Below are 18,387 nucleotides of genomic sequence, written 5' to 3'. Positions count from 1 at the left end.
GGTGCCAACGTAGATGGCATACTTTGAAAAACCATTCATCGCCTAATTTTCTAAATAATCTATAAAGACCTCACTTTTTACACTCTAAGTTCTAGAACGGAAAAATCTAAGCTTACTTTTTTAATATTTTTGTAAATGTGAATTTTTTCCAAAAAAGAAGCTAAAATTGTTATGCTTTTTTTGGATCGTTTAAAAATTACCTGCGAATTCTCACAAATTTAAAGAAATATTTTAAAAATTTAGTATTTTTGAAACGACATTCGGGGTTTTTTCTTAACTTGGAAATTCTTTTTTAGAAATAGATGGTAATATGTATTAGAATAATATTTTAAGTCATATTTGAAAAAAATAAAACTCATAGGATGCTTTCCTTATACAAGAAAAAATTGTAAAATGAATATGCGATAAAATCCAAAAGCTGGGACTTTCCAGAAAATATTTTTTTATTGAATTTTGAAAAGTTTTACGCGAGCTGAACCATTTTTAAATCAAAAAAAAATTTCATGATTTCTTTAATCTTTGCTCCTTATTTTGCACTAATTTTAATTCTCAGCTACTATAAAAATGTATGGTATTAATAAATTTATATCACTACATTTCATAATGTATATTGGTATTGAAACATACGTATTTTTATTATCTTTTTTTTTAAATTAAAAAAAGTTCATGTCATTAAAAAAACCACAATTTTATTGTTAAACTTTTTCATTTAAATTGTGTCGTTTGTGCATAAATTTAATTCGTTTATTTTAAATTATATTTTTATGGTTTCAACCGAAGCTACGCATCCTAGCGTAAAGTGACTCGAAGAAAATTTGTACATATAATTTGGGCGAAAAAATTTTTTATTTAAAATGTTAATGTACCTTGTGTTCTTTTTCCAAAAAGTTAAATATTTTTTCATTTAGAATGTATTCTTATAAAAAAAGTTTATTACAATTTTTTTATTCTTTTTTTGATTCACAATCTTTTTTATTTATGTGTTTTTGTAGGCATCATTCTTCTTCTGAATAAGTGTATAATAACGTGAATGCTTTTTGGATTCACATTCTTTATCTATTCTGTTTTTGTCGTATCTTGCAAAGTTTGACCGAAAAATGGAATGTTTTATTTTTCATGATTTTTTGGGCTGTCAAAATTTAAATTTTAAATTTTTCTAAAAAATTCAAAGAGTTTTTCTGATAATTTTGTAGGGCGTTCAAAAAGTAACGTTTTACTTTTCTTGATTTTTTTCATAGAGTGCTTTATTTAACTTTAAATTTTCGTTTGTTTTCTGAATATTTTAAAGTGCTATAACTCTATGCTATAATAGAGATTTTTAAAATTATGACAAAAGTGGTCTCAACAATTTTTAAAATGCTTTCACTTTTCGAATTTTTCTCCAAAATGGCTGGCTAACGAACTTGACCTTCAGTTTTCGAGACTAAAAGAGTCTACCAAAGAACAATTTAATAGATTAACTTTATAAAAAGTCATCCTGCTTACAGACAGACAAACATACATACCTACAGTCATACATCCAGACAGACATATAGACAGATAAATTTATAAAAATCTGTTTTTCGGATTCAGAGGGTCTCAAAACGTGAACTTTAAACAAAAACGGGGGGGGGGGGCAAATCTCATACAAATCTAATGCAAATCTAATACATTCTTTGATGCAAATTAAAAAATTGTAATGTATAAAAAGACGACTCATCCACAAAATAGTTGAATTTTTACCAAACTATTGAATTTTTAAGAGAAAACACAAAGTTTCTATAGAAAACCGTTGAATTTTCAACCTAAAGATATGAAGTCTCAACAAAAAGACTCACTTTCAATTAAATATTAACATTTTTAGTTGAAAAATTAGTTTTAAAATAAAAAAGAAATTTTTAACTAAAACGAGGAATTCTCAACCAAGCTTATAATTCTACTGAAAAAGACGAATTTTCAAAAAACAACAGAAATTTGGAACCAAATAGATGAATTTCAATATTCAACCAAAAAGATGAATTTTCTACTGAAATGATGAATTTTTAAAAATAGTTCAACTTTCCACAATTAAGTTGCATTGTAAACTTAAAAATATGAATTTTTAATAAAAAATATAATAGTTGATATTACAATCAAAAAAGATTTTCATTTGAAATGAAATACAATCTAATTCAACAAAAAAGATACATTTTAAGAAAAATAGTTGAATCCCCAACCAAAACCAATTAATTTTTATCCAAATAGTTACATTTTTGACAACAAAATTTAATTTTCACAAAAAACTGAATTTTTAATAAACTGCAAGAATTTTTAACCACTTTAGAAAATATTATTTTATAAAACAGTTGAATTTTCTACCACCTTCACAACAACAATGGAATTTTCAACAGGAAAAAATATATTTTTAAAATAAAAGTTCCTTTTCAATCAAATTGTTGAAGTTTGAACTGAAATGATGAATCTTCTACCGAAAAAATGAATTTGTAATAAAGTAGTTCAACTTTGAACCACGAAGTTCAATTTCAAAACTAAAAACAAGAATGTAAAAGAAAAGAAAAATTAATTTTTTTAAAAGTAATATGTAAGAAAGCACAGAAAAAATGTTGCCCCGCCACCGTTCCGACCAAAATACCATACGATTTATGAATAGCCCCAAAAAGACACGTGCTTTCAGTTATTTTGATGAATGTGAACTCAAGATTTAAACATATCAATCAAATGGAATTTACCGCATTATTATCTTGGATTTTAAAAGTTCTTCTGAATCATTGAGGAGCCCCCCCCCCAATCCCTTTCAAATTTATACAATTTTCTAGAACCGCCCTTGATTCGTGGTGGCATATTCTAGTTGTGAATAGTATTTTTAAATATCAAATATTTAAAAAACAAAGGGGAAAATTCAAAAGGGGAAATAGGGGAAAAAATCTTTATCCTGTTCTTCATACTTTTTTGTAAAAAAATGTCACCTGTGTCTTCCGCATAATGTATAAAGGCATTGCTGAACATAGGTCTATCCGACGCGACCTTAGAATCGGTAGCACCATGATGATTACCCCCCCTCCCCACCAGATCAAATACAGTTATAGTGAATCTATGTGAGAATGAAACTTACCGTACGGAGGAAAGATACGTCATCCTGCTCGGATCCTCCCTCGCTGTCCGCCATCCTCCTTTAGCGTTCTTTTGGCTCAGGCACTCTGTCCTTGACTCATAAGACTCAAAACTGCAACTGCTATTACTGATCACGTTTTATAGCACTTAGCATATCTTTTCCGCATGTTTCGTCGCCGGGCGCCGGTTTCCGCTCTGTGTGAGGAACCAAGCTTGCCTTTCCGGTCGGGCTTTTTAATCAGTCTTGAACTGTTGATCACCGACTGACTGAAATTTCTCAAATTCCCTTGGATCCAATTTCTTGCAGGGGTTCGTAGACAGAAGGGAAGAGCGCATGCACCACCCCCAGAGCGAAACTTCGCACACCCACAAATCCCACTGTTTCTGTTCTTCGTATCATCCACCGGATGTGAAAACTGGTTCAAACCTCCCTTATATCTGCAGAAGGTAAAGCGATTTTCAGACTCTATTTTATTATCAGCGGAAGACAATTTCAGCGGATAGATCATTTGTTGTATCAGAAAGGAAAGAATTGATTTTTATAATTTAGGTAGTACTTTGGCTCTGCGATAGGTGGGTTCAGCAAAATTATATCGATCACTTGACTTGAGGGTGGTTCAGGATTTTTAATATTCTTTTAGGTGCGGATTAATATGTGGATTTGTTATTTTGTACTGGTTGCTTTTGAATAATATTTGGTTATTGTTTAATCAAATAACTTTTTTTAAATTCGTAGGGAATGGTTTCAAACCTTTTTCAAAACATTCCTTCTAGTCCAAATGTAAAATGCCAATCAGGGATGAAATCTTTCACAAAACCCTTTTTTTCAAACACATAAATAATCAAAAAAATATTCTTTTCTATAATGATTTCTTTCTCAAATCTAATTTCAAAATGAGACAGTGTGCGAATAAAGATATTATATTAAAAAAGAAATATCAAGGGACCTGAGATTAATTTTTTATTTTTAAAAATAAAATAACTAATTTCGATAGAAAATTTTTTTCTTTATATTTGTATTTTCCAGAAAAATAAAAAGCCGTTTTCAACAAAATTTGTAAAAGTGAGTATGCTTTCCTAGGAAACCAAAAGGTTGTTAACCTTTTCGACAAAAAAACGCAAAAATATTCTAAATTTTTTATATAGCTAATTTTTTTTAATGTTTCGATTTTTGTACGGAATTTTCATACCTTTATACTCACTTTTATCAATCCTTTATTCGAGAATGAGATTGTATGAGAATAAATGTATGATATGAAAGAAAATGTTAATTTATCCCAGAATAATAATTTAATAAATATTATAATACAAGAAATAATAATAGTAATAGAAATCTGTTAATATCTACTATCAATAAAATCTTTATTTGATTCGCCTTTCTTTAAATTTATTACATTTATTCTGATATTGTTTCGTTCTGAAACGTGATTCGGAAAAAAATTAATGCAAACGTTTTGATGTGTTACTCTGGTGTTTTTAAGAAAATTAAAAATGTTTTTTTTTACAATTTTTTGATTATTTTTGTTAATTTTGACTAAAACCAAAAGTATTATAATATTAATATATTATAAAAGTATTAATACTCATTTTTATAAATCTTTTACAGAAAATTATTTTTTTAATTAAATAAATGAATTTTAGTACAAAAATTGTTTGGTTATTTTCGTGTGTTTTAGAAAATTAAACATGTTTTTTTAATGTATTAAAGTGACTATAAAGTAATTATGATTTCCTGGAAAACCGAAAATTTAATAACAAACAGTTATTGAAAATACTTGTAGGATTATTTGTGTAATTTTTCACAAAAAACACTAATTTTTTAATTTTTAGGTTAATTAACTGATTTTTTTTTCTTTTAGTCCTTTTTAAGGAATTTAGATCTCTTTATAATCACTTTCATCAATATTTTACAACAAAATATGTATTTTTTTTAGAAAATATAGAAATAATAAAAAAACGTCTTTTTCATTGCAAAAATCAAATTTATAAATAAAACAGTATAAATATAAATGTATTATTTGGCAGAAAATGTAAATTTATCCAATATAAATAATTGACCATTTAACATTATGGAAAAAAATATTTCTAATAGAAATGCTTTAATATTTATTATTAATAAAATCTTTTATTAATTTGTATTTCTCTCATTTTATTACATTTATTCTAGAGTCTTTTGTTCTAAATTTGATTAAAAAATACATTTTAATACAAAAATGGTTTTGCTTATTTTTTTTGTTTTGAAAATGTTTTTGGAAACATTTAATAAGTGTGTTTAAAGTAATTATGGTTTCCTGGAAAACCAAAAATTCAACAACAAAAAGTTATTAAAAAAATGGTGGATTATTTAAGTAATTTTTTACCAAAAACACGAAAATATTCAAGATTTTTTGTTAATAACTAATTTTCAACGTTTTGGGATTTTTACATAATTTTAATCGCTTTATACTCACTTTTATAAATCATTTACACTGCATTTGTATTTTCTCGAACAAATACAAAAATAAACCAAAAAAAAATCTTGTTATTAAAATTTGTTCTTTCAAATAAAATTTTAGAATAAGCATAATTAATATGATTTAAGAAATATTAATCTTAGATTGTTTTGTTCTGAAATTTCATTTAAAATAATTAAATAAATAAAATTATTTTTTTTATTGTTTATGACAGAAAATAAAAATAATTCATGTGAAAAATTTATAAAATTGATTAAAAGTGATTGTGATTTCCTCGTGGCCGAAAATGGAGCAAAAACAGTTAGTGAATAAAATTTTTTGATTATTTTCGTAAATTTAGACAATCAACACGAAAATATTAAAAAAGTTTTTTTTGTAATAACTTTTTTTTCAACGTTTTGTTTTTGCACGGAATGTTAATTACTTTATACCCACTTTCAGCAACTTTAAAAAAAAATCGTATTTTTTTAAAGAAACCCAAAGAGAATCAGAAACAATTTTTTTATTGCAATTTGTTGTTTTAAATCAAATTTCAGAACGATTCAGTATAAGATTTTATAATAAAAATAATAATAATAATAATCATAATAATGAAATTATAATAATAATGATAATAATAGAAGTCTATATTTAATATTATCAAAATCTTTTATTAATATATGGTTTATGTTGACACCATTTTGAAATTGTTTACGTTTCAGTTCATTTATTTCAACCCATTCTTATTTACAACGATTTACCCCCAATTTCAGTTCCGTTTGCCTCAATTAATTTCATTGTATCAACAAGTACCCTCTTTCATTCAGGTCTTTTGTGCTACCCTTTTCAATATCCTACTCAATACTCTATTTATAAAATCCACTTAAAAATGTTTTTGGCAGGCCCATTAAATTGATTGAAGTATTTTTTCTCCTAAAGTGTAAGTCAGAAGGCCTAAATCTAATTCCATTTTAATTATTTACTACGAAAAATTCTAAAAAATTAGATTCAGTTCCAGATAGATTTGGTACGACTGAAAAATTCTGCAAAATAAAACTTCAGGCACTGTAAAAGTACGTAATTGGAAAATTTCCTAATAATAAAATACCCGAATTGGAAAATTCCAGAATAATAAAATTCCCTAACTATAAAGTTCCCGAGTAATAAAACTCCCGAATAGGAAATTTCCTGAAAAATAAAATTCCCGAATAAGAAAATTGCCAAAAAATTAAATTCCTGGACAGTTTATAATATTACATAATTGGAAATTTTCAGACAATTTATAATATTACTGAATTTGAAAATTCCCAAGTAATAGCATTTCCGACAGCTTATAATATTACAGAGCTTGAGAATTCCAGTATAATAAAATTAAGTCAACAAAAAAATCCGGAAAAACAAAATTAGTGAAACTGTAAATTTCCAGCATTATAAAATTTCTGAATAATAAAATTTCATAATCGATTAATTCACGAATAATAAAATTCCCGGAGAAATTATAATATTGCTGAATTGAAAATTCCCTAATCAGAAAATTTCTGAATAATAAAGTTCCAGAACAGTTTATAATATTAACTAATTTGAACATTCCCAAATGATAAAATTCCCGAACGTTTACAATATTATTGAATTTAAAAATTCCTGAATTAAGAAATTGGGCGATTGAAAAACACCAAAAAATAAAATTCCAGAATAATAAAATGTGGACTACTAATAAATCCCGAAAAATAAAATTCGCGAATATTAAAATTTCGGATAGTTTTATAATATTAACACATTTGAGAATTCCCGAATAATGGAATTGGGACTACTAAAAAAACCAGCAAAATAAAATTCTAGAATTAAAAAATTCCCCAAAAATAAAATTTGCTTAAAAAAGAAATAGCCGAATAATAAAATTTGCGAATATTAAAAATGCCTAATTATGAAATTTTTGAATAATAAAATTCCCGAATCGAAAAATTCCTAAACAATAAAATCCTGAACAGTTTATAATATTACCCAGTGGGAAGATTCCCGAATAATAAAATTCCCAACGGTTTATAATATTACCAGATTTAAAAATTTCCGACCGAATATTGCCAAATTATAAAATTCCCAAACTTAAACAATTAAAAAAATTGTTTATTAAGCAATATCATTCATTTATTGAAGATGCAATAATCAAATTTGATTTGATGATACATTTTTTAATCTTTAATTTTTAGATTTTCAATTAATAAATAATAATAAACATATTTTTTAAGTGTTTCAATTCGGGAGTTCAATAATTCTGGAACTTTCCAGTTCAGGTATTTTATAATTCGTAAATTTTTTGGGGGGAATTTTATAACCCAGGAATTATTAAATTTGGTAATATTTTAAGCTGTGGGGAATTTTATTATTCAGGAATTGTACAGTGTCGGCAGAAAATTTCAAAATTATTAAACATCCCAACAGAACATTCCCGGATTTAAACAATTACAATTTTTTATTTACAAAATTAATTAAATCAATGCAATTAAAATTTTAAATTTTTACAATTTTATAATTTGGGTATTTTCTGTCAGAAATGTTCTTGTTTTAGAATTTTCAAATTCGATGATATTAAAAACTATTAAGAATTTTATTATTCGGCAATTTTCCAAATACCGTCATTTTACAAACTGTTGGAAAATTTTATTATTCAGGAATTTTACAGTGCCGGAAATCGTCTTTTTTACGGATTTTTCATTGGTTCTAAGAGTTTATTATTTATATCATTTATTATTTCTATTTCAATTAATCATTTTATCTTTCATATAAAAAAGTATTTAATCTGTACAAAAGCAATTTATTTTGTAATCTTCATCGATTTCCTGTTAGCTATCAACATCATTTGATTTTTTCCCGTCAATATTGTTTCCTTTTTGCTGGAAAATAATAAAGCTTCATCTAATATTTCTCCTGCTACACGTTCTGGTTTTCGAACTTTCCGTTTCAATTACTCGTAGATAGAGAAAAGATAAATTAATAGATGGACAATCAAGCATGAAGCTCGTAGACACAAATTAAATTGCATGTTCTCAGAAATTTTAAAATATGTGATATAATTTAAGGTTAATAAAAAGTTTATAAAAATTAGGATGTATCGTAAAATACAGATGAACAATTTCATTTCCAATCAAGCAGAAGGGTCTAGCTTAGGGTTTTAGAATGATTTGGTAAAATTGTTGTTTAAATTAAAATTTTCAAATGGAATTTAATTTGAAAAAAAATTACCAACAAAATTTGTTTGGTTAATATCGTGTGTTTTTAAAATATTAAAAATGTTTTTGGACAAAACGTATAAACGTAAATATAAAGTGATTATGATTTCCTAGAAAATCGAACTTGTTACATTTTTTGATAAGAAAATTTATTTTCATAAAAAAAATTATTTTCAATCCAAGAAACGAATTTTCTTTATCTACAACTGAAATTTATTTTTTAATGCCAAAAAATAAGATATAATTTGAGAAATAGATTGTTTGTAAAACCTCCGAAAAATTTATTTTCAAGATTTTTTTTTCAGAACGAAGGTAGAATTTTCCAGTAAAAGATTAAATGTTCTACTTGGCTACTTATATTCTAGAAAGATTTTACTTCGCCAAGAAAGCGTATTTTCTTTATTAAAGTTCTTAAAAATATCGGTTTTAATCAACGTTAGAATTTCTTTTAAGTTAAAAAGCTTTAGCCTTCATGACAATTTATATTTCATTTATAATTTAGAAAATAATTTATAATTTATATTATAAAATTTTTAAAATCTCATTTCACAAATGAAATTTTTCAAAAATGTATTTTTAAACATATGCTACGTTTCCCAATCTTGTGATGCAGAACAAAATCCACTATACTTAAATTACCCTCATGCTAAGGCGTTGCGGAAAGTGCATATTTCATAAAATGAAAAACGTTTGGGTTTTATTAATTTTCTTTTTACATATAAATCAACTGCGTAAAATTTCGTATCGAATAAATAAAACTATCTGAGAAATTTAGTAACAATTGCTAGGAAAAACAGAGAAAAAATGTTTTTCTTAATGCACTTCAAAATTATTAGTTCTGTTAAAGAATCAAAAAAATTTGAAAAAAATTTCGGTACTTGAAAAACCTTACTTGTGTCGTGTTTGATTTTGTAATAAAAAATGCAAGAAACGAAAATCATTTTTGTATTTTTTATGTATTGTAGTATATTATTGTAGTTTCAATATTTCAGAAGAAAGTATACTAGATTTTCCAATTATTGTTTCCAAAACGTTGATCTTTCTCGACCCATGGTTAAACATTTTTTAAATTTTATAATCACACAAAAATTAAAAAAAGCTTACGTTTCAGAGCTTTAAGTTAAATTCAACTTTCTCCAATTTTACATAAATTATTTGATGTCAATATCTGCGATCCTGGTTCGAAGAAAAAAAACATATTTTCGGTGCAAAAACGGTACATAAATAAATATTGAACAAAAGCTTTATTTTTTTGTCATTTCTGTTGCAATTTATTGTATTTATTTGCATATGGTTATAAAAATTATTCTGTTTTTTGCAAAAATTGTGACCAAAGATTGAAAAAAATTGGATTTAATTTTTTTTTAATATTTCTGAAAATTTGGATAAAAAACAAAAACTACCCAATTAGATAGTTTAAACGTGAAAAATAGTGATTTTTAATTTTCATGAGGTACCCTAGCTATAAAAATACAAAAAAATTCCCCCACATTAAAAAAATATATCAACAAATCATTAAAACATTTTTTTGATATGTCTCGTAATTTTGGAGTAAATTAAGAAAAATATGTTCTTTTTCAGGTGTTCCGGGAAATGATAGCAGAATTTCGGAGACAATTTTTTTTTGCCGGGACATGAAAAAAGTCTTTTTTGACAAATTATCCTAGATAAAATTAAAAGTTTTTTAAATTGTGTTCAATATGGTACTTTAAATAATTTTATTTCAAAGAATTGGTTTCCCTAGTTTCGTGATCTCTCCTATTTAAAAAAGAAATTGAGCTACGTTACTTTTGGTAGTTCATAAAAAACCCCTAAGTGAATAATCCAATTTCATGGAATCGTAAAAAGTTTGATTGATTTTAGTAAGCACTTGGGAGAGTTGTAAAAAGTTTAAGCTTTTTCAATGCATACCATTCTTTCGTTTGAATTCTGGACACGATTTTATGTTTCATGAGTGTTTTTAGTAGTTTCTGTACAATGAAACCGTTACAATGTTCAATTTTAGATTAAATCTATCTATCGGATTGAAAGGAATTAAATTAAATCGCTAAAATGGACACACTGATACTTCTTTTATTTTTTATTTTATTCTTTTGCTTCATCAGAACACGATGTGATTTTCGCATCGATTAAAGCGATTCATGCAAAGTATTGTTGACAAATTAAAATTCATTTTCTATTCAGAACATTTTCTTTTTCATATTTCATAAAATTAATTTTTTTATGATAAAAGTGTAAATAAAATATGCGTGGATATTATTAAAAGTTTCTTGTTCCGTTATTCTACTTTAAAATTAGAAACATTTGCCTAGAAAAATTATTATTTGCCCTATTAACTTTACCGTATAAATATCATGAGACCCATATTTAAAATGAATTCAATTTCCAACGAACCTTAACAGTAAAATCTATTCTATTTGAAACAGTTTCGTTAACAATTTGAGTCAATTCTTACGTAACGTCTAAGGTAAAGGCAAAATAAGATTTTCTCGACAAATTAGTTTAGAACTTATAAATTTGATCCGATTTAGGCACTTTTTTGTAAAATAAAGGCTAATTCAATTTGAGAAAAATGTTTTTAATCCGACATACATTTTTTTCTAATATTAACTACATATTTAACAACTAACTTGACATAATAAAATTATATAAAATCCCATTTTTTGCAACTACTAATATTTATCTAAAAAAAATTGTAATATTAGTGAAGACATTCTTTTCAAATAATTTTCAAAATGTTATAAAATTTGAAATTTATTTGTTTTTTTAATATGACCAAATTAACGAGTTTTTATTGAAAAGAATTTTTCAATGTTAACTTTGTTGATAAATAAACCATTAATAAAACCAAATTAAGAAGTTGGGTCCCAATAATTTCTTTAAAAAAAGCTCAACTTAACCAAGAATGACGAATTTTTTACGAAACAACTGAATTTTCTACCAGAAAGATAAATTTTTAACAAAAAAAATGTGTTTTTTTAACCCGAATATAAATTAAAAACCAAAAGCATGCATTTTTTACAAATTATGCGGTTCTTCAACTTAAAAAGGATGTATTTTTAACCAAAAATGAAATAGTCTTTGAACATAAAAAAAACTCTACCAACAAAAAAATAAATTTTAACCAAAAAATTTAATTCTTAACCAAAGAAATGCTTGCATAATGAATTTTCGGCAAAATAGTTCAACTTTTAACAAAGTAGTAGAATTTTCAACCGAAAGATATCAATTTTAATCAAATAGATTTATTTTCAACAAAAAAGATGAATTAAAAAAAAATGTTTTACGAAAAATAAGACGAATTAAGAACAAAATTGTTGAATTTTGAGACCAAAAAGATGGAGTATCTACAAAATAGTAGAATTTTCAACCCGAAAATATGATTTAAAAAAAAACCGAATTTCGTAGCAAATATTTAAGTTTACACGAAAAATAATTAGTTTTTAAGAAAGGAGTTGAATCTTCTGCCAAAAGTATGAATTTTCAACAAGAAAGCTAATTTTTAAAACAATATTTTAATTGTGAATATTTTGAATATTTGAATTTGAAATTTCTTTGTATTTTCAAGACAAAAAGATCAATTTTTTTTAAAAAACAGTGGAACTTTTGGCCGGAAAATATTTTTTTAACTTAAATGATAAATTTGCAACCAAGCAGAGAAGTTTTTAAAAAACAGTTCAAATTTAAATCAAGTAGTTGGGTTTTCAACTATTATTTCTGAACAAACAAACAAAAAAATTTCTAAAAATAGTTTAATTTTCAACTCATAAGGAAAAAATTTTTAATAAAAAATGGAATAGTCAAATTTTAAGATAAAATAAATCAGTTTTACCGAAAAATAACGATTTTTTAATAAAGTACAAGTAGTTCAAGTTTTCAACGAAAAGATAAATTTTCTACAAAGAACATTAAATTTCTACCTAAAAGATGCATTTTCAACAACATAATCAATTATCAAGAAAATGTTCAATTTTGAAACCCCAAAAAAATGAACTATCTGGAAAATAGTTGAATTTTTAATTCGAAAGTATGATTTAAAAAGAAAAAGTGAGTTTTCCAGCAAATAGTACAGTTTACCTGAAAAATAGTTTAATTTTGAACAGAATGGTTGAATTTTTAACAAAAAAGTTAATTTTCACCAATTATTTTAATTTCTATACTAAATTTTTAATTTTTATTCCCAAAAAGATAAATTTTCTACAAAAACAGTGCACTTTTGGATCCAAACTATGAATGTTCAACTAAAATTATAAATCTCAATTAAAAAAAAAAGGGTTTAAAAGTAGTTTTTAATTTAGACCAAGTATGTGTTTTCTTAACTGGAAATATATATTCTGAAAAAATATGTAATAGCTGATATTCAAACTATAAAAGATTTTACTTTGAAATAAACAATATTTAACCAAAGAATATTAATTTTGAACAAAAAATTTGAATCCTCAATTAGAACAAGTTAATTTATGAATAGTTAGTAACATTTCCAGCAACAACAAAAAAAATGGATTTTCAACTAAAATGATAGATCTTTAAAAAAAAATGAATTTTTAACCAAAGAATTCAACATTTATCCCAAAAGATGATTTTTTCAAACAAGAACATCAAGTTTCTAGAAATGGAGTTTGTTCAATTTCCAACCAAAAGCGATGAATCTTTAGTTTAAATAGTAATTTTTTAAACTGATTATTTTAACTTTCAGTGAATTATTATTTTTTTTAAATATAAATATAAATAATATAAAAAAGTAAAAATTAACACTTGGATTTTCTTATTGGCTTCTCTTTATTTAATTTGTATTGAAGTGCACAAAAAAATATATCAATTTTCATAATTTAAACAACAAATTATTAAAGACAGTGAAATTCATTTTTCCGTGTGAAATATTACAAGATTTATTAAATATTATTTAAATTGATTAATTTCTCTTGAAATTGATCCTTCTCCTCTACCTCCTCTAAAAATGTACCGAGCTTATTACATTAATGAAAATTATTGAAGTTACTTATGGGAACTGCAACTGCTATATACTACCAATATAATTAATATTCTATATTTGAAATGGATACTGAGTGATTACATCTAGATAAATAATAAAAGAGAATTGAATTAAAAATAGAGACTGGAACAAATTTCTTGAAATACAGAGTTTGACACTTTATCAATAATTGTATAAATTCAGGAAGCATGGCGATGTCGTTAAAAAATAATTAATAACCTTTTTTCTATATTTCTGTAAATAAAATACTTGAAAAGAGTAATTAGAGTATAGGTTTCGTAATGTGATATTAATGTCCCTTTTCAATTAAACAATTTCATACATTCATATTATTGATTTCCTTCGTGTATTTATAGAGTTTATTATGCTTTATTATATTTTAATTCTCATTTATAATGCAGATCGAGGGTGACAGAATCTTTGAATTCCAAATTAAATTACTTTGACTTAATTTTTGGAAGTTTAAAACATTTTTAGAAAGTAACTAAATTTGAACAATTAATAAATTTCAATGATATTTTGTTTTTAACTGAAAATATTTCTTATGAACAAAAGAAAAATGTAAAATATTTGCTCTAAAAAATATTTACTTAAAATAGCAGTCTTAAGTTTTTGCTTAAAAAAATGACGATCCTGAAGTGTCCCACTAATATGGATTCAAAACATTTATAATAAATTATAAACAAACTAAGCGACCAAACGAAAAACCATAAAAACTTTGGATCGTCTCCCAAATATCTGGGTGAAACTCTTTTTTTTTAATTTTAAACAATTACATTACTTTTTGATGTAACACAATTGTTATAACCAAACTGAGCGTCAGAAAAAAATAACTATATTTTAAACAATTAAATAATTTGTTAATAATGTCAAGCCTTCTCAAGCATGATGAACTAACCGTTTAATCAAAAACAAAAAACACCTTTAGATTTATGTAAAATTTCGAAGACGAATTCACCTACTTAGATATTAATGAGACGAATCCAAAGGTGCTGTTGTTTTTTTTTGAATTTGGTTTCTTTATAATTAGTAATAAACCATATTTTGAGCAATGAAAATGCACGAGTATATCGAATGAGCTTGAAAAATTGTTAACAACATATAAAAAAAAGGATACTTAGATATTTCAAAAACGAGTCCAAGGATGTTTTCGGTTTTTGTATTGAACGCTTAGATTGTTTATCATGCTTTGCAAAGTTTGACATGATTAACAAATGATTTCATTCTTCAAACAATGGTTTGGAAAAGGCGCACGTAGATATTTCGAAAAAAATCAAACGGTATTTTTTTACGAACCGTTAGTTTGTTTAGAACATTTGACAAAAAAGTAATGTTTCAAGAAGTTGTTTAAAAAAGGGCGCACCTATATATTTTAGAGGCGAATCCCGAGGGGTTTTTGCTTTCTGGTTCGGATGCTTACATTTTGAAAATTAAAAAATATGTAAGATTCCTGTTAATATTTAAAGAGAATATTTATTTTTGAAACTTAATTGTGAGAGAATATTTTTAAAAGGTTATAAAAAACTACAAAAGATTTTTAAATTTATAAAAAATAAAGCCAGAAGTTTTTTCAACAATTTCAGAAATAATTCGAGTTAGCTAAAAAGATATTTAGTAGTTTCGATATATCTGAAATCTTTCAATTTTTTAAAAAAATTTATCAAGAAACCTAGGAAAATTATATTTTGATAACTTCAAAGTAAATAAACAAAAAAATTAATATTCATTAAAAATTTTGTACTAAAAATGATTTTTTCCTTCAAATTGTAATTTTCCTACATTTTTGTTTGTTTTGGAAAATGTTTTTTGGTTGAAAATTCAACAAATTGATTAAAAATCCGTCTTTTTGTTTTGAGACCTTATCTCTTTTGGTGATATTTTGATTTTTTTTTCATTTAAATTAAAAAAATTTGGTTAAATTTAAAGTTTTTTTGGCCGAAGATTCATCTATTTCATTGAAAATGGGTATTTTTGAATGAATTCAAATCTTCTTTATTTAAAGTCAAATACAGTTTTTAATTCAATCATCAGCAATTATATTTTATATGGATAATTTATCTTTTTTCGGTTGAAAATTTAATTGATTGTTTAATAGTTAAACTACTATGTTGAAATTCCACATATCTGATTGCAATTTATCTTCTTGCTTCAAAAATTCACCTTTTTCATTTAAAATAAACATACTTTCGGTTTAAAATATCAGCTGCTACTATTACTGTTGAGAATTATTTTTGTTTTTTGGTTGTAAATGCAACTACTTGGTTTTAATTTGAGCTATTTTTAAAAAGCTTCTTTTTGTTTGGTTGAAAATGTATTATTTTGTTAAAATTGGTCTTTTTGATAACAAAATATTCTTTTTGATAGAAAATTCTTGTACTTAGTTGAAAATTGAACTCATTATTTGAAAATGTACTTTTTTGTTGAAAAATGCATGTTTCAGTGTTAACAAATTTCTATTTTTGTAGAAAATTTATCTTTGGGAAACTTTTTAACTATTTTTCATTTAAAATTAAAATTGTATGTATTAAAATATCAACTATTACATTTCTCGTTTAAAATTTTGTTTTTGTTTTTAAAATTCATGTCTTGTGCTAGAAATACCAATTTAAAAAAATTTAAATTGCAAATATTTGGTTTGAAATGAAAATCTTTATTGGCTGAGGATTTAATTATTTTGTTAAAAATTCTTTTTTTATTAATTGAAGTTTTTAAATTTTAAATAAAGAACATTTTTTAGTTTAACTATCTTCTTGGATTGAAGAGTCATTATTTTAGTTTACAAATAATCTGTTTGGTTAAAAATGTTGCCATTTTGCATAAAAATTGTCATTTTTTTAGTAGAAAAATTAATTTTGTTGTTTAAAAATTCATCTTCTTGATTGAGGATTCAACTAAACTTTTATTGAACTTACAAATGCTTGGTGATTAATTGAACTATTTTATCAAACAGTTAGTTTGATGTTGAAAATTAATCATTTTAGTTAAAATTTGTCTGCTTAGATAGAAAATTAATCTTTTTCGTAGAAAATACATGTGTTTGATTGAAAATTCAACTAATTGGTCGAACACATTTTTCTTGTTAAAAATTTGAACTTTTAGGTTAAAAAATTTAACTTTATTTTTAAAATTCATTTTTTATAACATAGTGAATCTTTTTTGGTTGAAAATGCTAAAAGAATTTAAATCTTGAGAAGGTTCAAGAAAAAATGGAAAAATGTAGGCTTTTGAAGATTTTGTGAACAAATATTCAATCTTTTCAAGAATATTATATGGTTTCTAGGGAATAAGTAAAATTCTTAAGTTTTCTGAGAAAATTTTAGATAATTTTTAATTTAAAAAATATTTTCTCAAGAAAATTTCCTAACATTTAAAGCATTTCTAAAAATGTTAAATTTATTTAAGTATTAAAATACTTTTGGATTGAAACGCTCACTTTTAAATTTTCTGTTAATATTTTTTTTTATGAAGATTTAATTATTTATTTAAGATTAATTTGTAGAAATTTTTCATAAAACTTTAAAAATAAATAAACAAAATAAAAATAGAAAAATTCATAGTTAACTGAACATTTATTTTGTATTGAAAATTATTCTTTTTCTTGAAGGAGGAAACTACACGCGCGCGTAACGCGCGATTGATGATGTCAGTAACATTTAAAAATAGAGAAATATCTAGAACTTTCGCCATAATAACTTTTCTTTCATATTTCCGACATTTAAAAATGTGATTTTGAAATAATTTCTAGTCTTTCTCTAGTTGGGAATACTTTTCTATTTATATGAAAGTAGGTCGAAACAAATCTTTTAAGATTCCCGATAAATTCCATAAATTTAAAATAAAGAATTTATCATCATCTAAAAATTGTGAATTTAAAATCTTTAATGGGAACTAAATGAAGTAGAAAAAAAAATGAAGCACATAAATTAAATTTCGAAGTTTCCGTTGAAAATTATGATCGAATTTGTCTGAATTTCCGGAAAAGCGAAGATCGTGGATGGATCCAGCACTGATGACACTGAACACCAATCTACCGGAAACGTTACGGTTGCACTTTCATGGGGAGCCGGTGAGCAATTTTATGAGCTTGGTACACCATAAACTTTTATTAATGCAATCAGCAAATGCCACAGTAGCACACATACACAAAATGATCACTTTAGGTCCGCGATAAATCCTTTCTTTTCCAGAGAGGAGTAGTAAATTCACCTTCGATTTCTTGAGCTCCTACAATTTGAAATTCAAATTCAAATTCAGATTTAGATTCAGATTCAGATTCAAATCCACCTTCACTTCATGAAAATACTTTTTCGTTTAAAAAATAAATTCGTTTAGGCTTTTTATCGTCTCCTCCCGGAAGAGTCGTTAACTCGGCGCGACGACGCGTCGAATAATCATAGCTGGGGAGCAAAATTTCTGTCCAAGCTAAAGGAGATCTGGCATATTCGCGGGGACCTCGAACAGAGCAGGCCGTGGCTCTTGGCTATTTCTGGTTTCGAGCCGCCCGCCTGCATGTCGAAAACTTAAGTTTTACAATCAGTAACGTCTTCCAAATTTAAATCACCCTGCTCCTCATTTTTTAATTTTTTAATTTTAAACCCCTTCTGGTTTTTTCTGGAAACTATTTTCCATTTATTACCTGTTTGGG

General features: G+C 25.1%; 1 protein-coding gene across 4 annotated transcripts in view; it reads right to left on the bottom strand.

The window, feature by feature from the left end:
* LOC117170698 (ryanodine receptor) overlaps positions 1 to 18,139 on the bottom strand; it is a 99,379-nt gene extending 81,240 nt beyond the window's left edge. For all 4 annotated transcript variants that reach the window (XM_033357679.1, XM_033357678.1, XM_033357677.1 and 1 more), the window contains exons 1-2: positions 17,949 to 18,139; positions 3,092 to 3,528 (exon numbers count right to left, since the gene is read on the bottom strand). In XM_033357679.1, coding sequence (XP_033213570.1) covers positions 3,092 to 3,145 — 54 coding nt within the window. In that variant the 5' untranslated portion in view covers positions 3,146 to 3,528; positions 17,949 to 18,139. The remainder of the gene's footprint in view (positions 1 to 3,091; positions 3,529 to 17,948) is intronic.
* Positions 18,140 to 18,387: the final 248 nt, after the last annotated feature.

This window comes from Belonocnema kinseyi, chromosome 4 (genome assembly GCF_010883055.1).
Source record: "Belonocnema kinseyi isolate 2016_QV_RU_SX_M_011 chromosome 4, B_treatae_v1, whole genome shotgun sequence".
In the NCBI taxonomy this organism is placed as follows: Eukaryota; Metazoa; Arthropoda; class Insecta; order Hymenoptera; family Cynipidae; genus Belonocnema; species Belonocnema kinseyi.
This window is presented reverse-complemented; position numbering and strand designations above follow the sequence as displayed.